This window comes from Petaurus breviceps, unplaced genomic scaffold (genome assembly GCF_028583685.1).
Source record: "Petaurus breviceps papuanus isolate PSGF00001 unplaced genomic scaffold, PetGlider_PUasm1.0 140, whole genome shotgun sequence".
NCBI classification, from domain to species: domain Eukaryota; kingdom Metazoa; phylum Chordata; class Mammalia; order Diprotodontia; family Petauridae; genus Petaurus; species Petaurus breviceps.
This window is the reverse complement of record NW_027185698.1, coordinates 2163077-2188845: the sequence shown is the minus strand read 5'-3', so window position 1 is coordinate 2188845 and position 25769 is coordinate 2163077. Positions and strand designations below refer to the sequence as shown.

At 39.6% G+C, this 25769-nt stretch overlaps 1 protein-coding gene across 12 annotated transcripts in view; it reads left to right on the top strand.

The window, feature by feature from the left end:
- Positions 1–25769, top strand: part of TBC1D1 (TBC1 domain family member 1) — a 318238-nt gene that overhangs the window by 267071 nt on the left and 25398 nt on the right. For 10 of the 12 annotated variants that reach the window (XM_069068580.1, XM_069068572.1, XM_069068589.1 and 7 more), the window contains 2 exons: positions 8533–8777; positions 14042–14201. In XM_069068580.1, coding sequence (XP_068924681.1) covers positions 8533–8777; positions 14042–14201 — 405 coding nt within the window. Of the gene's footprint in view, positions 1–7017; positions 7157–7803; positions 8054–8532; positions 8778–14041; positions 14202–25769 lie in introns of those variants that run through there. The other 2 variants (XM_069068615.1, XM_069068614.1) reach the window with 2 other exon arrangements.

Here is a 25769-nt window from a genome sequence, read left to right as displayed (position 1 = left end):
TGTTTTCTATCTGAGGGCAAAACTCAGTGTGATTAAAAAATAAGATAAAATAAGAGACATTTCCGTAATTTATACTACAGTAAAGGAGAACCTAGTTTAAAGATGCAGGCAAGCCTCCTGAACAGTTAGTTGTAGGATGTTTTGCAAGTTTCAACTAGTTTTCCTTCTAGCATGTCAGAAATTCTTCTGGCCCCCTTCCCCCCAAAAAATTTTTAAGAATTCTTCTTGGAGAGTTGGTGTGCTTTTGCTGTAGCAAGTGTGCCCTTAGAGAAGAAAGGCATGTTTACAGAAGTGTTGTGTACTTTTAGCAGCTTTTCCCATTGAGTTGAGAGCGCCACTCAAGAAACTTTTCATGAAATCTGAGCAAAAATATCAGAAAGAAAACCAAACTTTGCTGATCATCAGCGTGCTATGAGTTACTAACAAGGAGTAAAAAGGCCAAGAGTTCTGTCTTTACACACTCATGATACTCCCATGAGATACAGTGTGGTACAATAGGTCTTGAAGTCAGGAACGCCAACTTCAAGGGCAGCCTCTGATCCATACTGGCCTTTGTGACCCTGGGTGGTCACATAACCTCTCGAGACTCTAGGAAACTCTGAAGACCAAGTTCTAGGCAACTTCTCTAAAGACTGTGCCAACTTGTGTAGGGTGATGGAGTTTCCTATACCAACAACATCAGAATTCCAGTCTCCATCCTTGCTTCTGCCATATGACCAGATTAATTTCAACTGACTTAAGCAATACTCCCTCCAGGCATGCCAATCACAGTCCTGCCTTCAGGAGTTTCTGTGGTTAAAAAAAAAAGCTTACTTTGTAGCAGTAAGATTGGTCCTTGGACAAAGAGACCTGTTCTATTACTAAACCCATCCTCACAGCCTTTTTAGGTTGGCAGGACCTGTTAGAGCTTGCATTTGACTTTTTCCGTACTTAGAGGAGCTAGGGTCGCTGCAGTGTGGTGAGGAGGCATCAGGCAGAACAAAGCCATTTGTACATTTATTTACCCCACCACTCATATATTAGTTTTTATAAAATGTATTTTCTTTCCATTTAAATTTAATTTAAAGAGTTAGATTTCCTGTTTCTTTTTGTAAAGTTACTTAATTAGATTGTGTGGATAATTAAACAGTCAACTCTTCCATTTTATTCGGATTGTCCTCAGTGACTTAAAAAAACCCAAATTCTCAGGATCCTTCCTGCTGTTTACCTAGCACACTTCAGCAATCTGCCTGTCCTCAGCTTTTCAATTCATTAGAAATATAAACAGATGGGGCCGCGAGGTGGTGCAGTGAGTAAAGCACCAGCCCCAGAGTCAGGAGGATCCAAGTTCGGTTCAGGCCTCAGACACTTCACACACACACACACACACACACACACACACACACACACACACACACACTTCACACACACACACACACACACACACTAGCATGTAACCTTGGGCAAGTTGCTTAACCCCAATTGCCCTCCAAAAGGCAAAAGAAAGAAATATAAACAGATTCTAACATTTTCTAAGAAGAACATAATTAGCAGAGTCATTCTCCTTCCAAAGTGAATCAGAAAAGCCATTTCAAATTCAGTTCAAAGAGAGGCATTGGGGCCCTTCCATTATTCACCAGGAATGGATTGTAAGTAGGGGTTCTTTGGATTCTAGCAGAAACAAAGCTGAGCCAGCCTCTTTTTATGACTGTGTTGGGAATTGGACTTTTAACCAACTGGGGAGCTTTGAGGGAAAGCTTTGCCCCTTAGGAACCTACTGTTGACTATCTGTGAAGCCAGGAATTTGGTTTGTTGGATTTATTGTACAAGAACATTTGGGTACAGGCTGATTCTTTAGCTTATGTTGTAAAAGTTATTTGAAGTTCTGAACCAGATAAAAGTTGGAGGTTCATAGACCTTTCAATGAAACCAGATTAAAATGGTTTTTTTTTTTCTTAGTGTAAACCACATGAGCCCTCAATTGTTTTACAGACTGGAAATCCCAAGTCATGTGAAATTTAGTGGGTGGAATTAAAATTTCTAGTGAGTTTTAAAAGTTCATTTGAAACCTCATTTTCAATCTCTATGTGGAGTTTGAAATTGAATACAGAAATTAGTTGCATTTTCTTACTCCTCTAAAATAAAATACAAAAACTATGCGATGCTACAAAACTGATTATTTTTGTTATTGTGCTACTTTTTTGATAAGTATATGTTATCTCAATGTAACAGCTCACATTTGTACATCACTTTTATGGTCTAACAAGCCCTTCCCATACTGTACTCCTGTGAGGTAAGTAGAATAACTAGGAAATCTGTAATTTTAGGTTGTACTTAACATTGCTAAGACTTGGGTTTTAAGCAGAGTGTTTTGTTTTTAAATTTTCACGTCAAGAGCTTCTCAGGCTCAGCTAACACTTTTGTGTGCTGATACTGAAATGATAGAACCGCTTAAACTCTCTTTCACATCAGAAATGAAAAGAGAATTCTGACTCAGAAAATGAATTGGCCTTTCATGTTTCAGAGCCCCTATTCCTTATCTGCTGACTGATTTAACATTAGAAGTTGACAGAAAAAGAAAATGTCTCAGTAGGCTAAGGTGAAACTGTTCTCAGAAAATTTGGCTCTGAGTAGACACAAACTGCCTGAATCATGATGTTGAAAAGAATATTTGATATTTTAAAAAAATAGAATTAAAAAGGGGAAGTTTTCATTTTAGTTAAGTAATGTAAGCTTAAATATGTTTACTGTTGGATCCATGGTAACATCTGTAAAATATTACAGCACTTTTCCCAACTTTTTTGTTTTTTTAATTGTAGGAGTTAAAAAGTTAAAATGTAAGGAGAAAAAGAATAGAATATTAGGAATATTCTTTTAAAAATTAATCTCATTGTTTTGATTCTATTAATTTGGAATTTGTAATAATCAGAAGAGATTCTGGGATAATGTATCCTTCTATATTGCTTTTAATGGAAAGCACTTTGGGTTGAGTTTTTTTGAGCTTTGGTTATGTTTTTGTTATTGATTTACTCTGTTACTTTGGGGAAGTTAATCTTTCTGGGACATTTTCTTCTTCTGTAATGTTAATGAGTTAGATCACTTTTTTGTGATTCAAAAATTCTGTAATTCAGTTAATTAATTCACTCAAATATTCACTAAGTCTGCTCTATGCAGAGCCTTATGCTGTAGAAGGTAAACAATTTAAATAAGATGCACTCCTTGACTAATGGAGTTTATAATCTAATATGGGGATGAAATACAAGCAGATAATATGGCACCGTGAGTGGAGAGAGGAGAAAGGAAAAGAGAGGAGAGAGTACTACATGAACTCTAAGGGGAAAGATCATTGCTGACCTTGGGCATCAGGGAAGGATTCTTGGGAAGGTGACACTTGAATTGGGTATTAAAGGATTGGTATTCAATAAGCTAATCATACTGTTCTGTGATAATATAAATATTAACTATATATAGCAAATATTTAAAATAATATGAATAAATATTAATATTTATAGGGAATATTTACAGTAATACACTTAATGTTGACAAAATCTTTTCTGACTGTCTCCATTGCATGTGGTAGAGTGAAGAAGTGATGGGGTACCTGGGGTCTAGATCAATTTGTGAAACCAACTTGTAAAACCAGTCTGTGACTTGGTAACTGCACTTTGTTTTGTAAAGTTGTAAGTGCAATTTGTCCTTTCCCACCCTTGAGATCTTCCCCTTCTCCCTATCCCACACTCCACCTAGGCAACACCCTGTGACCCCTTTGTTCTTACTTAATGTCTTCATTTCTTCTGGGCGTGGCCCACACCCTCCTTTATCCTTGCCTTTTGTCTCCTTAACGACCTGGCCCAAATCTTATCTAAACTATCTATTCACATGCTCCTCTTGGTCAGCTCTGACCTTTGTCTATGCACTGAGGCCACTCCCATCTGGTCAGCCCTGACAATGGCAGCCCTACCCTTTAAAGGTAAAAGCATGTATCCCTCTCACTTGCAGGTCCCCTAAAGGACTCTTGCCTGCTTCTCATGGAAGCATAACAATAAACTTCTACAACTCTCACTCCAATTAAGCCTGAGACCTTGAATTCTTTCCAGACAATATTGCAGGTTTTCTGGTCTTGGATGAGATCAGAATTCGTGTTGAACCTATTGGGATCCCCTCCCCCATCAGAAGGACACTCAGTGACTCTAAAATCAAAGAATCTGGGTTCAGACCCCATCTTGACCACTTATTCCCTGTGTAACCTTGGGCAAGTCACTTAACAATTCCATATACATATTAAGTGCTTTAAAAAATGCTTGTTGAGTAACTTTTTTTTTTGCTTTTTGGAGGGCAGTTGGAGTTAAGTGACTTGCCCAAGGTCACACAGCTATTTTTTGTGTTAAGTGTCTGAGGCCAGATCTGAATCCAGGGCCGGTGCTCTATTCACTGCACCACCTAGCCGCCCCTTGAATAACTTTTAAAGAAAGAAACAAGCATTAATTAAATACCTGTTATATATGCTGGGAACTGTACTAAGTGATTTACAAATATCTTTTTTGGTCCTTACAACAGCCTGGGGGGTAAGAGGTGAGGTGCTATTATTGTCCTCTTACAGGTGAGGAAACAGAGGCAGACAGAGATTAAATGACTTGTCCAGGGTCACACAGCTAATGAATGTCTGAAGCCAAATTTGAATTCAAATCTTCTTACTCAATGCCCAGTGCTTTTTATCCTGTGCCACCTAGTTGGGCCTCTTGTCTTCTTAAAGTGAAGGAGTTGGACTCAGTGGCTTCTGGTGTACCTTCTAGCTCTAAACCTATGATCCCATGTACCCAATTTGCATGAAAGCTGTGGACTGTTAATTATAGACCATCTTTATCTATTCATTAAAGCAAGTTTTCTACAGATTATACTGAGCAACACTTTCAGCCTAATTCTGATATATTCTTGAAAGTATATATTTTTTAATACCATGGTCATTTCCCAGCATCTATTCTCCCCCTCTAGAATCTTTCTAACAACAACAGAAAGTTATTAAAGCAATTGAAACAGCAGCTGTGTCTGACACCATATCCAACATTCTGTACTGAGGTATTGCAGACCACATCTATCAGTGTTTTCTTCATTGGCTGTGTGTACCCAAGATAGGTCATTTCATTTAAATTATTTTTTAATATTCCATCATTATTAGAGAAGGTGCCAGCTTGCATTTCTATGTACCAATGAAGTCAAAAGTCCAGATCCAGTCCTGATTCCCTAATTTATGCTTCCCCCTTATTCATGCTCATTTGTCGCAATTACAATGGGGGGGGGGTGCTGTGTGTATTTGATGCTTCCAGATTTCTGTTACATTTCCTTTTGATTTATTCCAAAGTCTTCTGTTGAACTGGTAGCAGATCCATCCCAACTACTCCCAAACATTGCGCCTAGTATCTAACAATTTCTACCTTAAGAATTATCTTTGCCTTGACACACTCCCAACAATGGAAAGAAGCACCAGTGTCATTTTAGACTGCTTGGAAATTGGACAGTGCCCTTAATGGAAATATTGCAGCTTGTCCTTGTCATTGTTATTAACAAATGTTTGAGGTGCCTACTTGTAGGGACTGTTCTAGGTACTAAAGATACAAAGGTATAGTAATGCGTGCCCATAAGGAGCTTCTGGTGTAGTTGGAGACTAGCCATGTACAATAAGAAAAAGACAAAATAAAAACAAACACAAAAATGAGAGTAATGCCAAGGAGCATATAATAAGCCATAAGTGGCCTATTATAGGCAGTAAATTTAGCCATGGTTCAGAGGAGGAATGGAGGGATCATCAGGGAGATGAAGTAATTGGAGACTGCTTTGTAGATGGATATAGAAATTGAATTGGGCCTTGAAGGAAGGGCCAGCCTTAAGTAAGCAGCAAGGGAAAAGGACAGAGTGAGTTGTGACACTGTGAATTGTTTATGGTTGGGGACAGTTTGTCTAAGAGCCAAATAGGAAGGAAGGTTCTCTTAGGCAAAAGAAAGCCAATGATGGTTTTCAAGCAAGGACGTTTCCAAAAGGAAGACATGTGCAAAGTGATAATTTAGAAAATGGTGCGGCTGGTTTGTCAGCAAATTGGGAGACATGGTATAAGTAATAAAAAAGAATGACATAAGGGAAAGGTCCTTAAGCCTCGGGGACATAGAAATCTAAGAGAGCAGGTAAGCCATATTGGGCGTTGTATATAGACTCAGACCTCAAATAATGTTTGGACAGTTACCATGTTTCCCTGATAATAAGACCTATCCCGAAAATAAGCCCTCCCCTTTCTGTGTAAGATTCCTCTAAAATAAGCCCTCCCCCGAAAATAAGCCCTATTGAGATTGCTACTGTAGTGAAGGTGATCCCCTGCGCTACACGCTACATTACAGTACCCTCTGTATGCACCGTCGTTCCCCCCCCACCGTGAAACGCACGCCACGCTCCGAGCTGCATCCAATCAGAGCTGTAGCAGTGAGCGTGTCATCCTGTTCTTCCCCAGTGATTTGCTTGCTGGCGTCATTGAGAGCAGTGCCGCAGAGGAGAGCTGAGGCAGGACAACATAAGCCCTCCCCTGAAAATAAGCCCTCTGGTGTTTTTCTTTCCAAAAAAATTAATAAGACAGTGTCTTATTATCAGGGAAACACGGTACTAGCTATTATGACCCTGGCAAACTCACTTAACTTCTCTCATTCTCAGTGACCTCATCTGTAAAATGGGAATGATAATAGTACCTTCTACCCAGGGATGTCCTTGAACTTCAAATGAGATGATATCTAAAGGGCTTTGTGCTACTTGTAATGGTTATTGTTGTGTATTCAACAAAAGCCATACCTGCCATCTGATCATACTTAGTGGATCCAGCTAATAAAACTTGAGTAGACTGAAAAAGCAAGTGTGCTCCAGTATATAACAGAATAAGAATAATTCACAAGTTAACACAGATAAGCTGTGTTCTCATTGGCTGCTGCAGAGTGGTTAGCTCTGAAGGAGAGCTATCTCTAGTGTCTGATGTCTAAACTTGTCTAAACTAAGACAAGAACTTGGAGACACTCTTGGGGAATTATGTGGGATTCTGCCAGAAGACTCAGACAAGTTGTTGTGAACTGGTTGATTCCCCTCCCACAGTATCCAAGACCCCTTTCCTGATTATCTTATGTAGAATGTGCATTTCTCCCTCTAGGTGAGTCCATTTGGGATTGCCCTGTCCTATCTTTGTATTTCCAGGAAAGCAGGAATGCCTGGTTAGCCTGAGTCTCTTTGGATAGTGGCAGTGGCAAAGAACTGAGGAAAGGGCCTGAGCAGACTACCTTACCTTACTTAAGGGTGGGGGATGGCAGTAGGGTGGGGAGGGAAATTATCCACTGATGGGACTTGGCTAATTAGAAAGTCTCTAAGAAGAAACACTTAAGAAAAAAGAGGACTGGGCTGAGTTGAACCAGAGGCATGGAAACTGGTTTAGAGACAACTGTAATCATGTTAATTTAAATATAAATAAATCAGTCAGAATTGGTTAAATGCTATCTTAAACCAGTTGTAATTCCTTTTATCCTTGTAAGTAAGAGAAGTAAACTGTTCATGTCAGATGTCCAGAGATGAAAGTGGGCCTAGAATAGACTTGCCCCAGCCTCCACCAATCTAGGAAGCAGGAAATCAAATCTCTAATTCAAACTTGTCTCCCTGGATAAGCACTACCAGTGAAGTCAGCCCTCACCATCTGTTTTCTAGCACAAGCCCTCTTATGGTATCTGGAAACCTTAGAGCCTTAGAGCCACATTCCTAGGGGAAAAGGGTGGGGTCCTATTTAACAAGCAGGCCACTACAAAAGAAATATTTAATCTTCATTTGAATACTGGCCTTGGCTGAAAATAATCCGAGTATTGGGACATTTTTTCCTGTCTTACAAAGCTGTGCATGTTTTGTTGAGAAGAAAATACCTGCTATTCAAAGCATTTCAGAACCCTTTTGTGGAGGAACTAGTAGCAAAAGAGGCTTGTTGCTGTAGGAACTTGAAAGCAGAGTCTAAAAGATGGATCCATTCTGCTGAAAAGCTGATTAGATCTCTGTGTTAGCCATCTAGGTGAAGCTAATAAAGTTAACTTTGTTTGGGTTAAAGATTGTTATAAAGATTAATGCCTGAAGGAAGAGTGGCTACAGTGGAGGGAAAGGAAAATCTTTGTTTTATATTTAGGTTGAGATAACCTACCAGAGATAGTTTTAATTATTTTAACCTGAGTAACAAATTTAAAAAACAACAAGCAGTGAAAACAACTGATTTTTTATTTGGTTTAAAAAGACACCACCACATAGGACTCAGTACCAACAGGATACACAGATGTTTGCCTTGTTTCTTAAGTACAAATGGTGCAAAAAGCTGACTTAAAAGTCTCTATTTTCTTTTCTTTTCTTAATATATTATTTATTTATTTATTTTAATTTTCAGCATTCATTTCCACAAGATTTTGAGCTACAAATTTAAAAGTCTCCATTTTCTTAACCTGATAAAATACTAACTTTCTGGCTTCTGTAAGTCATGACTGATAGAATTTGTTTCTACAGGACGTACATTTCCAACACATCCGTACTTTTCGGCGCAGCTGGGAGCTGGGCAGCTGTCACTCTATAATATTCTGAAGGCCTATTCACTTCTAGACCAGGAAGTCGGATATTGCCAGGGTCTGAGCTTTGTGGCAGGTGTTTTGCTCCTTCATATGAGTGAAGAGGATGCATTTAAAATGTTGAAGTTTTTAATGTTCGACATGGGACTTCGGAAACAGTACCGGCCAGACATGATTATTTTACAGGTATTTTACATATCTCTTTTACATATCTTATAAAGGGAAACTGTCCAAATGCCTGGTCATCTGCATTTACTGCCTACTTTTCAGGGCTGTAATGGGGGAGGCACTATGTAAGCCTTAATGAAAACATTTTTATTAATAATAAAGTTTCATCGTATTTAATAGATGTTAGTTGAATCTCCCCATTACATGAGCATATAGAGAGAAAGAAACATCGTATGACATTGTCCCTACTTTCAGTATAACTGTCCATATGGAGTAAAAAGACATATGGATAATAAGTTTAATAATAGCTAGCATTAATATAGCACTATGGGGGCGGCCAGGTAGCACAGCGAGTAAGAACACCGGCTCCAGTGTCGGGGTGACCTGGAGATGGAATTCCGGGCTCAGACACTTAGCACCCACCCAGAAACACCTGGCTGTGTAACCTTGAGCAAGTTACTTAACCCCAGTTGCTTAGGGGCGGCCAGGTGGCTCAGCGAGTAAGAGCACCTACTCCAGTGTCAGGATGACCTGGGGAAAAATCTGGGCTCAGACACTCAGCACCACAGCCAGAAATAACTGGCCATGTAACCTTGAGCAAGTTACTTAACCCTGATTGCTTTAAAAAGAAATATATATATATATATATAGCACTTTGAGGTTTGCAAGGTACTTTACATCTGTTATCTCATTTGAACCTCACAACAACCCTCTGAGTTAGGTGTTATTATCCCTGTTTTACAGATGAGGAAATTGAGGCTTGAGAGAAGCTTGGTGACTTGGCCAGGGTCACAGCTAATATTTTTGTGAGGCAGGATTTGATCTCAGCTCTTCCTGACCCCTGAGTCCAGCTCTCTATACATTATGCTAACTAGCCATCTAGATAAATAGTAAAATACATGGAGTCCTATTCCAAGAATCACCAAGTCCCATAGGAGTTCCCAGAAGAGGGGTTTGATGTACAATCACAGAATCGTTGGGTAGAAGAGACATCCCTCAGCAGGCCCATTCATGAAAGCAGGCCCCACTGCACCCAGTCATTCAGCTTCTGCTTCAAGACCCCCAAAGAGGGGGAGCCCACCACCCCTCTAGATGGTCCTGACCAGCTCTAGTTTTAGGAAGTTTTTCTTGACCCTGGGCCTGAAACTGACCTCTACAATTTCTACCTATTGCTCCTCAGTCTTCCCAATGGTTCTTAAAAGAACAAGATTAGTCCCTGCTCCGTGTGACTGTCCTTCAAATTCTTGAAGATACCTATCATCTTCCCTTTGAGGCTCCTTCAGGCTGAATGTGCTCAGTTACTTCTGGGTACTGAGTCTCATCTGATGTGGGCTCCGTGGCCTTACCATCCCAATTGCCCTCCTCTGGACATTCCTTAGCTCTGCAGTGTCCTTAAGTAATGATGCCTAGACCTGAACATAACACTCCCAGTGAATTCAGATGAGGGCAGAGTACAGTGGGGCTCTTACTTCCCCATTTGTGAAGGCTGTGCCCATCAGCGTAGCCCAAGATCACAGTAGGCATTTTGGCTACCACATCACACTACTGACTCAAGCTTGCAGTCTGCTAAAACCCTCAGGTTTGTTTTTTTTTTTTTTTCTGAAAACCCACTGCCTATTTATGCCACTCCCAGCACAAGACTTTACATTTATCTCTATTGAATTGCATCTTAATAGATTCAGCCCAGTGCTCTAACCTGTTATCATCCTTTTCAAATTGAGCCATCTTTGACAGTGTTAGTGATCCTTCCCAGCTTTGGGTCATCTGTAAGTTTGATGAATGTGCCATTGATGCCTTTATCCAGGTCACTGACAAAAATGTTCAATTGGGGCAGCCAGGTAGCACAGTGAGTAAGAACACCGGCTCCAGTGTCAGGATGACCTGGAGATCGAATCCAGGCTCAGACACTTAGCACCCACCCAGAAACACCTGGCTGTGTATCCTTGAGCGAGTTACTTAACCCCAATTGCTTAGGGGCGGCCAGGTGGCTCAGTGAGTAAGAGCACCAGCCCCAGTGTTGGGATGACCTGGAACAAATCCGGGCTCAGATACTTAGCACCACACCCAGAAATAACTGGCCATGTAACCTTGAGCAAGTTACTTAACCCCGATTGCTTTAAAAAAAAAATGTTCAATTGCCTAGCCCCTGGGGTGCTCCATTAGGGACCTCCTGCCATTGAGATTGAAGCATTAATTTCTATTTTCTGAGACCAGCCATTCACCCAATTTGGAATCCATCTGGCTGCATTATAATCTAAACTCTTCCATCTTCTCTACAAAAATAGCAGTAGATACCTTACCAAAAGCTCTGCCAATATCCAAGTAAACCATATCCACAGCATTCTCTTCATCTATAGTTTAATAATCCTATTATTTTTAAAAAGGACATGACTCTTTTCTTCTTACTTCCATGTAAGGCAAATGAATCGAAAATTTAGGGAAACTGAAATGTACCTAAAATAAAAACTGTTTGGGAAGATTTGGTACAGCTCTGACTTTTCCGTTGTAGTGTACAAACAAGTTACTAAGTAAGATCTTGGGAAGGATAAGCTAGAGCCAAATATTTTCAGGGCATCAGACTTAAGCTATTCAAAACTCCCTCAACTTTAGTTCTGAACCCAATGAATAAGAATCTCATAAAAAGACTCATTTTCATCCACCAAGAAACTTTTGGCCCAACACTCATTTTCCACAAGTAGTTTCAGATTCTTCTCTTCTCCCCACATTATCATTAATGTTACCATTTTAAGACCAGAAATATGAGCTTTTAGCAGCTACGAAGCCAATTTTATGACATTGAAGCAAAGTTTATGAAATTTATGTAGCTTATTTATTATGTTACATTACCCTTTTAGTGTTGACTGTTCCTTGTGTTCATTTTAGACTCTTTATTATATGGAAATGCTAAAGTGACGTGACCACCTCAGAAAATGTTATGTTATTTCTTAACCTCTCTAAGGCCTGTCTGGGATTTCTCTTCCTGTTGTTCCTAGGAATATTTATCCAGAATAAGGCCAGTATCCATCAAGAAATAGCCCTGTATGGTCTAGCCTCACCTAGCCCCAGTTCATTCCTAGGCTGGATGTTAGGCCCCTCATGGATCTGGATTTGGAGTCAAAACTTTATGACTATTTTGGGTCATGATTTTCTTAGCAGATTATACAATACTTACTTATTCCATAAGATTACTAAGAAAATAAGCAATAGTCCTCTTGGTTCAGACCTAAAAGAAACCACAATGGATTTCCTGAAAGAGGTAATATATCTCCAAATAATTTAATCTTAGTGAAAAGGTACAGTGGAATGCCTGTGCTGTAGTTACAAGAGATTTGAGAGAGGTTTGAGATAATGCTAGGCCTCATTGTAGAAATGAGTGTTTTTTAGGAGAGCTCTGTATATGTTTCTACAGGCTATCATGCCTCATATCATTACTTGGTTTCACCAATACACATTAGGTAAAAAAGTTGTTGTTCAGTTGTGTCCAACTCTTTGTGACCCCATTTGGGATTTTTTTGGTGAAGATACTGGAGTGACTTACTATTTCCTTCTCTAGCTCATTTTACAGATGAGGAAACTGAGGAAAACAGAATTAAGTGACTTGCCCAGGATCACAGTTATTAAGTGTCTGAGGCTGGACTTGAACTCAGGTTTTCTTTACTGACCTGGTGTTCTATCCAATGTACCACCTAGCTTCCCTTAAAAAAGAAGTTAGAGGTGGCAGTTAGTTTCATAGAAACATTTAGGGTTGTCTCAACCATCTTAACAGTTGGGATACTTGCTGTAGCTTTTAGGTCTTTTGGGTTATTTTTGTTTCTTTTTCTAGGGGTAGTATTTAGTATGTACTTATTATTTCATTCACATAGGGAACTCCCAATGTGAACTTCCGGTGCAGATTACCAATTTGTCTGGCAATTGTAGACAGCTAGGAGTAATGGATAGGGCACAAGCCTGGAGTCAGGGGGATCTAAGTTCCAATCCAGCCTCAGACACTTAATGGTTGTGTGGTCCAGGGCAAGTCACTAACCTCTGTTTGTCTCAGTTTCCTCATCTGTAAAATGTAGACAATAATAACATCTACCTGCCAGGGTTGTTGTGAGAATCAAATGAGATAATAACCCTAAAACACTTAGAACAGCTCCTAGCAAAATATATTATATATCTTGTATTACATATATAATATATAGTTATATATATATGATATATAATATATAGTTAAGTGCTATACAGATGTTAACTATGTATATTTTTTGAATATCTATGTGTAATCTGAGGAATGCCTGGAGCTCTGAGGGAGGCTCACTGATTTGCTTATGGTCCCACTCTTAGTATGTGTTAGAGATAAGACTTGAACCCAGATATTTCCACCTCTGAAGCCAGCCCTCTAGCCAGTTGTAATGTTAATGGGATATAAGATCTTTTCCAGTCATTAATAGGCCTCAGTGGAGCCCATTAATTAAGGGAGGCTTACTTGTAGAAAGGCTTTCACACCTTTTGCTAATTTCTAATTAGGTACTGAGTCAGCAGGGTTATGATAACTTCTGGCTCTAAAAAGGGTGATATATACTCTGAGTTGGTATTTTGCTTTGGGGGCTCACTTAAAAAAAGGATCTTGTGATTGCCTGGTTGAGATTCTGCAGAGCTCCTCAGCTGCTCATATGTAAAGACTCTTTCGAGGGATGTATGTAAAGTGTATACTTGATTCAGTCAGAGCCCTGTCTGTTGGTCTTTATTTTTCTGCTTTTATTTTCTCTAAAGTTCAGGGTTCTGACTTTTCCCCTGAACTAGTGAATGTAATTTAAAAAAAGAGATTGTTAACCCCTTGAACAGCTATGTTTCCTAGTAAAGCAGATCTAAGAACCTGTGTTAGTATCCGTCCTGGGGATGCCAGTGTGGTTGCTGTTACACCAGTACATCAGCGCTGCTTATTGGGCAGGAAGATGGCGATTGGTTACAATAGCTTAATGATGCTTTTGTAGAACTATGTAAGTGGAGTCTCATTTAGAATATGCCTATGATAGGCAGAGAGATGATATATTTTCTTAGTCTAATGATACAGGGAAATCACAGGGAGATGGGAAGTATGGGGTGCCATGCCATTCATTCATGTGGTCAGAGAGTAAATTCTGCAGTCCAAACTGGACTTGAAGTTGTAATGATTGAATATTAGGCATTTAATTACAAAACAATCTTGTTTCCCCACAAATAGATGAAACATATTTATAAATTCATAAATCTATGTGTACTGTAGCTACAAATGTATTCCAATGTGTACATTCCCACAGATCCAGATGTACCAGCTCTCAAGACTCCTTCATGATTACCACAGAGATCTCTACAGTCACCTGGAAGAACATGAGATTGGCCCTAGTCTCTACGCTGCCCCCTGGTTTCTTACCATGTTTGCCTCACAGTTTCCATTAGGATTTGTAGCCAGAGTGTTTGGTGAGTCTCTGTAAAGTTATTTCTGAATCATCGGGATTCTGTTATAGATAGGGATATTCACTCACTCTCTACTCTTGTTTTGATTTTATACTTAAATGTTATATAAAGGTAGGATATCCCATGATTCTGTGATTCCTATCTAAAATCCTAAGATTCTACTAGACAGGGTACCATGCATTGTTATAATTCACACACACACTCCCCTCTCTGCCATTTCTGATAACTGCTCTGTATTTTTCCATCTTCCAAAAAGGATTTAGGAATAATACAGATTAAATCTCATTAGAAGAAATAATAGCTACAATAGGGATGTCTGCATTTCTTCCTTCATAACACATGCCATATACTTTTCTCTGACCCTGTCACCACTCTGGTGCAAGTCTCATTCCTGGACTGTTGTAATAACCTTCCTGCCCCAAGTCTCTCCCCACTTGGAAGTGGGAGTCCCTCCTTATAGCTGTCAAAGTGATTTTCCTAAAGTGCAGATCTTCCTGATTATGATCCCCGAATTCAGTAAACTGCAGTGGTCCCATATCACCTCTGGGATCAAATATAAAACCCTCTGGCTTTTAAAGCCCTTCTCACTCTGGCCCCTTCCTGCCTATTTAGTCTCCTTTATTCCCCTCCATGTACTCTGTGATTCAGTGACTCTGGCCTCCTTGATTTTTTTCAAACGGTGCGAATGTGAATTTCTACTGGCTGATTCCCATACCTAGTACACTCTTTTTTCATTTATGCTGCCTCCGTGGCTTACCTCAAGTCCTAACTAAAATCTCACCTTCTACAGGAAGGCTTTCCTGATCCTCCTTAACATGAATCCCCTTCCTTCCTGTAGATATCATTTGTTCATAGTTGTTTGCATATTGTATTACCTCCTTAGACTGTGAGTTCCTTGGGAACAGGAACTGGGGTTGTTTGTATGATTTCCCATTCCCCCCTTCCCCCCACCCCCCATTCTTTGTGTCTTCAGCACTTAGCAGTGAGCCTAATAAGCCTATTACAAGAGTAGGGACTGGGGGGGGGGGGGGGGCCTAGGTGGCTCAGTGAGTAAGAGCCCCGGCCTGGAGTGGGGAGATCGGTTTGGGCCTCAGATACTTAACACCCACACACACAAAAAAATTGGCCTGTAACCTTGAGGAAGTTACTTAACCCCAATTGCTTTAAAAAAAAAAAAAGTAATGTTAATGGGATTTAAGATCCTCCCCCTTTATTAATAGGCCTCAGGTACAGCCCATTAAGCTTGCTTAGGGGAGGCTGGCTTGTAGGAAGGCTGGCTTGTAGGAAGGCTGGCTTGTAGGAAGGCTTTCACACATTTTAATTTCTAATTAGGCACTGAGTCAGGAGGGTTGTGAGGTCCTCTGGTTCTGAGAAGTGTATATATTCTCTGAGTTGGTATTTTGCTTTGGGGACTTGCTTATGACAAGGATCTTGTGATTCTCTGGTTGAGATCCCGAATGACCATATGTTCAGAGCTCCCCCACTGCTCAGATATAAAGGCTCTCTCTATCCAGGGATGTATGTAATTGATAATTGATTCAGGCAGTCAGAGCCCTATTTGTTGACCTTTATTTCTCTGCTTATCTTTGAAGTTCAGGGTGCTGACTTTTCCCCTGAACTAGTGAATGTTATTAAAAAAGATTGTTGAGGGGCGGCCAGGTAGCACAGCGAGTAAGAGCACCGGGCTCCAGTGTTGAGAAGACCTGGAGATCGAATCCCGGGCTCGAACACTTAGCACCCACCCAGAAACACCTGGCCGTGTAACCTTGAGCAAGTTACTTAACCCCAATTGCTTAGGGGTGGCCAGGTGGCTCAGCGAGTAAGAGCACCGGCTTCAGTGTCGGGATGACCTGGATCAAATCCGGGCTCAGATACTCAGCACCACACCCAGAAATAATAACTGGCCGTGTAACCTTGAGCAAGTTACTTAACCCTGATTGCTTTAAAAAAAACAAACCAAAAAAAAGATTGTTGACCCCTTAAACAGATGTCTTTCCTAGTAAAGCAGATCTAAGAACCTGTGCTAGCAGCCATGCTGGGTATGCCATTTTGGTTACTGCTACAGGACTTAAGATTAGCACGTTATCTTCATTGAGACACTTGTTTCTGGCAGTATTTTCTTACTTCTTAATCTTCTCAAATCTGAAGCATTCAATATTATTGATGACCCCCTCCTTCATAAAACTCTTTCCTTCCCATGTGGACTTCTGGAACACTGGGCTATCTTGATTCTTTTCCCACCTATGATTGCTTTTCTTCAGTCTTTCCTATCATCTCCTCCACTTTCCTTTGACTATTGGTATTCTGTAAGGCTCTAATCTCTTCTCTCTCTCTCTCTCTCTCTTTCTGTGTTCTCTCTCTTTCCCCTCCCCTCTCTCCCTCTCTGTCTCTCTCTTTCTCTCCCCCTTTACCTCTCCATACCTGTTCTCCTATCTTCACCTGTCACCAAAATGTAGAAGACTTTGAGATCTCTGTCTCTCATCCCCTGTTTCTAGATATCTCCAGGACATTTCACTGCAGCCTCTAATTCAACATGTCCAAAACCAGGTGTGTGTCTGCCCCCCCCCCAACAAAACAAAGTAAAACCCTCTTCCTTTCTAGTCTTTTCCAGATCTGTCAGTGTATTATATATGATGTGTCATGTCCTCTCTGCCCCCTACACTAGAAATCCTGGTGCATCCATTTTTTCCCCTTCATCCTATCAGAAGTGTTTTTTTTTTTTTAATTCTTTGAGATGTCTAGGACTGTGTAGATCCTTAACACTTTAGGCTTAAATTATTGCAGCAGAACCCTGACTTTTCCATGTCCTTTATCACATCAGGGCCCATCTTCCCTTTCCTGACCTTCATAATATTCCTAACTAGAGCCAACTTTATTTTAATGTTTCCTTATCATTTCAAGCTTTAGTTCCACTTGAGCTGCTTTCTTTTCTTCCATTTTTTTTAAGGATTAAAAAAAAATAGATTTCTGGTCCAGTTAATTTATTGTGGCATATGGATCAGAGTCCCATAGATATAGAGTTGGAAGAAGGGACCTTCAAAAACCATCTAGCAAGCAAATTTTTCCCAATCTTCCCCCCCCTCCCCCCCCCCCCCGCCCAATACACACACTCATTTTTAAAGAACTGTGGTGTTAGGAGGTTGTGACTTAACTAAAATTCTGCTGGTGGTGAGGATCAAAAGCAGAATTGTGTGAAGTGTGGAACCAACCCCCCCCTCCGCTTTTTTTGACCATACAGCTATCTTGGTTTTTTCTGGTAGTTTCTATTTAAATAATGATTCCATTCCCCAGTGATTTCTAAGCATGAGTTTAGTAAACACTAACCTGGTATATGCAGCTGATTCTATTTCTGGGTTCTTTATTTCTTCCCATTGATCTATTTCTGTGTTCCTTTTCCAGGACCAGACAGTTTTTAGTTATTGCTTTATAGTCCATTTTGCAATCTGAGAATGCTAGTCCCCCTGCCCCAGTTTTTTTTTTCTTGGAATTTCTTGATATTCTTGCTAGTCTCCTTTTCCAGATGGATTTTGTTGTAACTCCAGCTAATTCTATATAATAGCCTATTGGTCTTACATTGATATGGCATTAAAATTTGCAAATTAATTTTCAAAATATTGATTTATACTATATTTGCGCCACCTAGCCATCATCAGGGGATATCCTTCCATTTCTTGAGTTCTTCCTTGATTTCTTTCAAAATTACCATGAAGTCACTTTGATAGCGTTCATTGGTCTTTTGCATATTATGGCAAATTTTCTCCAGATACATTATATTTTATTGATGTTGTTGTTTTCAAGAGTATCTTTTGCCTTTCTTTGTGACCTCAACACTGAGCAGAGTGCTTGATACATAATAGGCACATTAATAATTGCTTATTAACTAACTGATTATTGTAGTGAATAGAAGTGAAGATAATTTTGTGGGTTTACCTTATGTCCCACTACCTCTAGGGACATATGTCTCCAAATAGATAGTTTAACTTCTCCATTATCAATGCTTATGTCTTTCATTTTATTTTCACTTGTTATTGCTATTACTAACATTTCTAAAACTTTGAAAAATGGGATCAGTGAACATGGCTATTCCTCTTTTATACACTATTTTAAAATATTAATGCCTTTATTGCTTTTCAGTTTACATATATATGCATGTAGTTTGAAACATATGCTTTTGATCATATTGAAGAAGGAGCCTTCTGGTTCTATATATTTTTTTACTTTAATGAAAGCTGTGTTTTTCAAGACCTTTTCTTTATCTAATGATTTGATGATGGAGTCTTCAGTTATTTTTTCCTTTTGCTCAAATGATGAATTATATAAACAGTTTTTCTGATATTAAACCATCCTTGAATTTCACATGCTGGTTTCTTTCCTGTTTATAACTTCACTTATGGTATGCCTGTGTGGAATGGCTTTACTTTCCCCTCCAACTTTTCAAGTCGTTTAATTCAAGTTCCATTTTCTCCATGAAGCCTTCTCTGACAATTACAGTCCATTCAGAACAACATTTTGCCCCTATATAGTTAGTACTATGCAGTGTAACTTTGTTAGATATACAATAACTGAATTATATTGTTCTGTTTTTCCCTCAGCTATCCTATAAGCTCCCTGAGAGCAGGCACTATTTCTCATACTATCATATTGGTAAAGTGTGACTTTAGACTATGATTTGTTTTTCTTTTTTTCCCCCCAGTTCATCTTTACTGTTCATAACAAAATTTCAGTTATTAAAATCTCTGTATGATGACATTATACAAGAGCCTATTATGTAACTTGGCAACCAAGAAAGTGTTAGATTCAGATTCAACTCCAATATTGTGAAAATTTTGGAATTGGGGTGTGGGTATGGTCATTTTTTAGATTCTTTTTTCTTCACATATGCATGGTACATCGCTTGGGCAATTTTGCATCACAGAAATGTTTCAAGAATCTGTCTTTTCATGTTTGAGTATCCTTTCTAGAGATGCATACACTGTCTGACTTTAGTAGATGATCTTTAAGAGTTCCTCTGGCTGAAAATTAATCACTTTGCAATCAAATTGGTAATAATACTCTCTAAATTTAACTAAGTTGGTACTCAGATGATAGATGGGAGGAGGTATTGCCTGGGCTGGAAAGGGGGGAACATATATATATGTGAATGTGTGTAAAACATGTCGTAGACATGTATGTGTATTCTTTTACTGGGTTTTCAAAAGATCGCTTACTTCCTAATTTAAAGTAGGCGTGCTAATTGGCATACACAATAGTAATGGATGTTTATTACTATTCATTTCAGCCGTGAGGGCTTTTGGCAAGCTTCCCATTTGGCTTAACAGAAAGAGCCTGTCTCTTGAATCTCGTGGGATGCCACCTCTTCAGGTCTTTTATTCCAAAATTAAATTTAGTTCACCTCTCTCTTGAATGATTAAAAATGAGCTGGGTGTAGTAGAACCAGCCAAAGACTGGTACATTGTTAAAGAAGTTGTGGCTAGGGACTTTTATGGGCTTTTTATTCAACAATATGGGAAAATAAATAGGAAACATGAGGGGAATAGGCTCGGACTTTTACAGGAATGCCATGTCAGTTATGACCTCTACAACTCTGCTTTTTCCCTACTGACAACTTTCATGTCTAAGATTTTCTTGTTATTTGACCCTTGTTTTACTTTGTTTGGAGGCAATATGATACAGTGGAGAGTGTACCAGGTTTGTAGTCAAAGGACCTCAGTTCAAATCCTGACTCTTGAGCAAATCACTTCATCTCCCTAGGCCCCAGTTTCCTCAACTGTAAAATGAAGGTTGGACTGGATGACCTCTAAAGTTCCTTCCAGTTCTGTCTATGATACTCTGATCCTTAGTTCACTTTGCTTAAGTTTTCTTCTTGAGTTTTCATTGTAGTTTTCAAACAAAGTAATTCCAGCACTCAGTGCAGTGCCTTGATAAATCGTAGGCACTTGATAAATGTTTATTGATTGATTGTGAGAGTGGAGGGAAGCCATGGGAAAGGGAGAAGAGTTATGCTACTAGTCTGGAAACAGTACATGCATTGAATTCTTCGGCTTGCTGAGAAAACCCAACAAAAGAGGTCTTGGTGTTTCATGGAATCAGGGGACTGGAAGGGCTTGAAGAGGCTTCAAGAGGTCATCTAGTTCTCCTCTGTGCCTCCAGGCAGGGCTGCTACTCACAGCCATCCTGGATTGTAAAGGATTCCCGGAAAAGAACTCTTCCCTTAACCTTCATGAAGAATATGTAAAAAGTTTTACAACAAAACAGAAATCTGCCTGAGAAGTGCCAGACATTCTTTCAGTGTTGGATTGTAGAATGGATAACTGGGTATTTTACTAAATCTGTCATAAAGGTTAAGTTGAATTCTTTGTACTTAAAAAAATTAGAATTTTATTTCTATAGAATTGACTTCCTTTGTAACCCCATGTATTTTATTTTATGCATTTTAAAACATTCTGTTAAGGAGTCCATAGCCTTAACTAGACTGCCAAAGAGGGTCCATGACACCAAAAAAAAATGAAGAACCCCTGCTCTATCAGGATGAGGTGATCAGGAGTCTAAACCATTCCATTTTTCTCCCTCTATAATGTGGTCACTGGTGGGTTTTGGAGTTTCCAGTACATTATATATAAAGAAGCTGATCCCTAAATCTAAGATCCCTTTAAGTCCCACAGGTTTTTTCCTTATGTATTCAGTGGATTATTCTCCAGTTCACTAAAACCATGGTTTATAGCCAGGATGTGTGAACTACAAGGCAGTATTGAGTTGTGATATCACATTACAAAAAGCTACCCTTTCTACTCTGTCTATCCCAACTTTCAGCACTTCAGAAAAGGCAGTCCTACTCTAAAGTAGGTCCTGTAACAAAGGTGGGCTCTCCCAAACCACTTATTTACTTAGTTTGGGCAGAGGCTTAGGAAACAATGTTTATTCTGTTCCAAGATTATGGATGGCTTGATTTTTTGGTCTTAGAGCCTGCCATTTATACATTGTACTCCTCTGGCCTATAGCCCACTTCATTACAAGACTTTAGCACTGGATAAGCTTTTAAAACAAATAGGCCTTTGTTAACAATTCACTGTTTTATATGGAAGTAAAAGATTTCTGAGGCATGCAGGCAGCTTGGCTCACTCTTTCATCAGAATGGGATAGGTCACCTTGGATTAATGTATGCTTCCTCAGCGGGCAGCTGCCTGCTATCTTTATAGCACTCACATTCACTTCAGGTAATCACATGTAATGTTTCCTGATCCTCAGTCAGCAGCCTCTCCTAGCCACCACTGAATGCTTACTAGCCTGCTTCCATATGTGGAATAGGAGAACAGATGTTGTTACAATTACATCTATAGTGCACATCTTCCTGTTAAAGAATTTTAAAAATTAGATCCAACTTGCTAATCAAAGCACCTCTCATTTATATAGTACTTGGTGGGGGGGGCGTTACAAAGAACTATGTAGTGGGTCTCATTTGATTTCCCTCCCCCCCCCCCCAATAACCCTGAGAGGTAGGTGTTTTTGTTATCCCCATTTCACAGATGATGAAACAGAAACCCATCAAGGTTGTGATTTGCCCAGAGTTAGGCAGAATTTGAGCCCAAGCTCTGGCTGATTCCAAGTCCCATACTCTATGCATCGAACCTCCCTACCTTAAGATACTGGTGCTTGGTTGTAAGATTTATGATTAGTTATATAGCTATTAAAGTTTAAAAGTTCACTAAGACGTTTGGAACATGTAGAAGAGAGGGGAGAGGTAAATGAAAGTTGTTTAAATTTGTAGTGAGGCATTTAAAGAGACTGTCAATATGGAAAATGAAGATCTTTGGCTCATTGTTCTCTATTTTTTGATTTATGTTACAGAGACCTTTTTTCCAAAACCTTGATTCGCCTGATTATGACTAATGTTATTTTTATCCTTTGCCTTATTCCCACTGGTTGTAGAATCAAATGTGATTGTATTCCAGATATAGGATCTTAACTTTTTAAGAGGAACAAATAGGGGAAGAATTGAAGTGGTGAGAGAAGTAAAACAGAAATGTACTCTCTCATCCTCTTTTTAGTTTTATATCTTTCCCCAGCTGGAAAATCCCACTTTCAACTCAAGGGGAGTTTCTAAGAGAGAATATTGATGCAGAGTGACCCCAAAGCAATGTAGCTTGAGTGATTATTGGGAAAACCAACTCATGTTCTTGCCAAATAGTTTGCAAAGTGGTAAAGTCGGCTGAATTCAGGGCCACCACCTTTACTTCCTGCTAGATGAATGCCAGGTTGGTCTGCAGTTGGAAAAGAGGAAAAGCAAAAAGATGGAAAGAAAACCCTGTTGAAACCCCTGATTTCACCAAACAACCAGAATCTTGCCCCACCTAAACATGCCTGCCATACCTGCTTCAACAATGCTCCAAATGCGTAAAATGAACATTTCCAAATAGAATAATTGAGGGCTTGTTTTTTAATGGTGAGTGGGGAAAAGAGTACCACTACTATTATAAATAGCAGAATTTCTTTTTAATGAAATAATCTGCCTTCAGTGAAATAATTTTACATTTGGGATCCCCTAGCAAAACTTTCAAAAATATTCTTCATAAACTTCTGGTACCATAAGGACTTCTTGGGTGTAGATAGATCAAAAGGTCATAGATTTAGAATTGGAGGGGGCTTTAGAAGTTATCAAAGTCCAGCCCTTAACCAATTGCAACAGACAGACAACTGGGACCCAGAACAACTAAGAAACTCATCCAGTGGCAAGTGTTGGGAACTTAGGCCCTCTGACTCCAAATCTAGCACCATGCCTTATTACATAGGCCTGAATCTCCTATATGAAGGAAATAATGTCCCACCTTCAGGAAAGTATTGTAGTGTTATGTTTTCAGTTAAATTTTTTCTCTTTCTCTCTCTTTCTTCCTTCCTTCCTTCTTCCTTTCTTTCTTCCTTCTTTTTTTTTGCTTTTTTGGAGGGCAATTGGGGTTAAGTGACTTGCCCAAAGTTACACAGCTAGTAAGTGTGTCAAGTGTCTGAGCCCAGATTTGAACTCAGGTCCTCCTAACTCCAGGGCCGGTGCTCTATTCACCTTTCCTTCCTCTCTTCTCTCTCTCTCTCTCTCTCTCTGTCTGTCTGTCTCTCACTTTCTCTCTCTCTTTCAATGTAAGTTCTATACTCTGGGTATCCTCGGGTCCACACATGGCCCACGGTGATTTCCTCTGTCTTCGTTCCCTATTGAGACAGGTTCTGTGGGTGACCTTTGTACCTTTGGGAGGGACCTCCACAGTCTGAGAGGAAGGGAAGGAAGGAAACAACAGAAAATCAAATAAATATTTTAAGTTACTATGGCACGATGCTAACTCCTGGGGATACAAATCCAGGCAAAAAGAAAGATGGCCCCTGCACTCAAGGAGCTTACATTATTCTAATATTGGGGGGAGACAACACACAAAAATGAACTGAAAAGCAAGGAGTGGAAGTGGGGGCCAAGGAAGGAAAATGCCCAACGTGGGGGCATGGTTTTGAAGACCACCCTGGGCCACTTCACAAAATGAAGACCTCGTCCCAGGAAGAATTCACCAACAGGAGAAGGCAGGTCTTAAAAAGGAATTGAGAGCCACGAATGGTTGACTATTTCAGGGAGACAAAGTCCCAGGTGCTGAGGGAAGTTCCAAGATAAGATATTGAGAGGCAGGATTTTGAAGTCTAGAAGCCAGGAACAGGACCGTGAGAGGAATCAGACAGGAAAAGGGATTCAGCTTAACTCCCCTCAAGATGGACCACAATCCCTCCAAGACTGAGGAGAACTAGGTAGGCTTCCCCACCCTGTCAAAAGTACCAACATAGTTTCCTTATTATGGTTGTAACTGAGATCAGTGGTGTCAAATTCAAATGAAAACAATCCTTGTAGGCCATTGTTTTGGGCGCCTCTGATCTAGAACCTGTCAGTCTGAGCCATCATCTAGTGTCACATGTCTTGGGTGGGGTGAGTAGACTCTCTTCAGTGCCCGCCTCTCCAACTCTCCATCACTCTCTTCCTTCTGACTTACTGATGGGTCTCATTGGTTGTTTGACATCATCTCTGCAAGGCCCTGATTTTTTTTTTTCTGAGATTCTTTTGAGTCTCGGGTTGCTTATTCTTCGAACTACTTGGTATTGGGTGGTACTGGTCTGTTTTATTTTTATTTATTTGTTTTTTGTATTTTCTCTAGCTGCAAAGGATTTGCAACAGGAGCCTATCCCTTGGTTGAATTTCCACCAGTGAACTATTCCTCTCTTGAGTTTTTCTGAGCTAAAGTCATAGTTGGTAGTCTTAGTTTTTCAATTAATAAGCACTTATTTTCCCTCCATTTTCCCCAGTGGAAGAAAAGGAAAACAAAACCTTTATAAACAACATATGCATAATCAAAGGGTTATTCCCCTTTCACGCTATCTATAAAACAGCCTGTGCAAATACTTTTGTAAGATTGTATCTTATTCAAGAAAAATTAAGAACTTATTCCTATTTTTATAACAATACACAAATTTAATTGTTGAATATTTAAAATGATTATCAATGACTGTAATGACTGTCCTTGAATTATTTTTGTTTAAGTTGCTGTTTAAAAAAAAACAACAAGCTTATTATATTCTACTTACCAAGGTCAATAACATAAAGGAATCTAAAATATTATAATACTTTTCCTTCCACACAAAGATTATTTAACTTCAAGATTGCATGCCACATTCAAATGTAGCAAGCAGCATGACATAGCCCAACTGTGTCATTAGCCCACACTGATTGTAAAGAATGACAGATTGTGCCCACCTCACGCTTCAACACACAGCAATTCAAATTTGATCTTGTTTGTTCACATATCGCATTAAATGATTGTGCTTCCTTAACTTTCAGGGGGAGTGAATTCACCACCTTAGTCTCACTTTTATTGACTTTTATTTGGACTTTGTTTTCATTGAAAAACATCAGTATGTTTACAGGGGAGTTATACTTGAAAACATCCAATAATTTTGGCCATTGTTTTGTTTTCTGCAAGAGAATCTCCTGCCCTACTAAGGAAGCAGACCCTACAGTTTGGAAAACTGGACGGCTTTAAAGGGGTTAACAATCCTGCTTTCATTACAGAGGAAGAAATGAATATAGAAAAGACAAACAGAGAAATTAGCACAAAGACCAACAGACAGGGCCCCAGCTGTCTTGAGCACTACGTTCAATGTTGGAGCCCTGTCTGTTGGTCTTTGTGCTAATTTCTCTGCTTGTATATTCTACACATTCAGGGTGCTGACCTTTCCCTTAAACTAGTAAATGTCACTGCTCTACCTTCGACCGCTCTCCCAATAGCAGAATGTTCATCCCAGTTCATTTTTCATAGGTCTTCATTATACATTGGCTCTCATCATCAATCATCCATGGACAACCATGGATAATTAGGCTAGGGAAGATTGGCCCAGTAGCATAGTATCATTGTGTCTGAAGGTCTCCAGGGGAGTACTGTAGGGATCCATGTCTAACATTTCTACCATTTACATAAAGACTCTTCAGATTTGCAGAATACACAAAACTGGCAGAGATAACCGAGAGTAGGTGATGGAATCCAAGCCTAAAAGGAT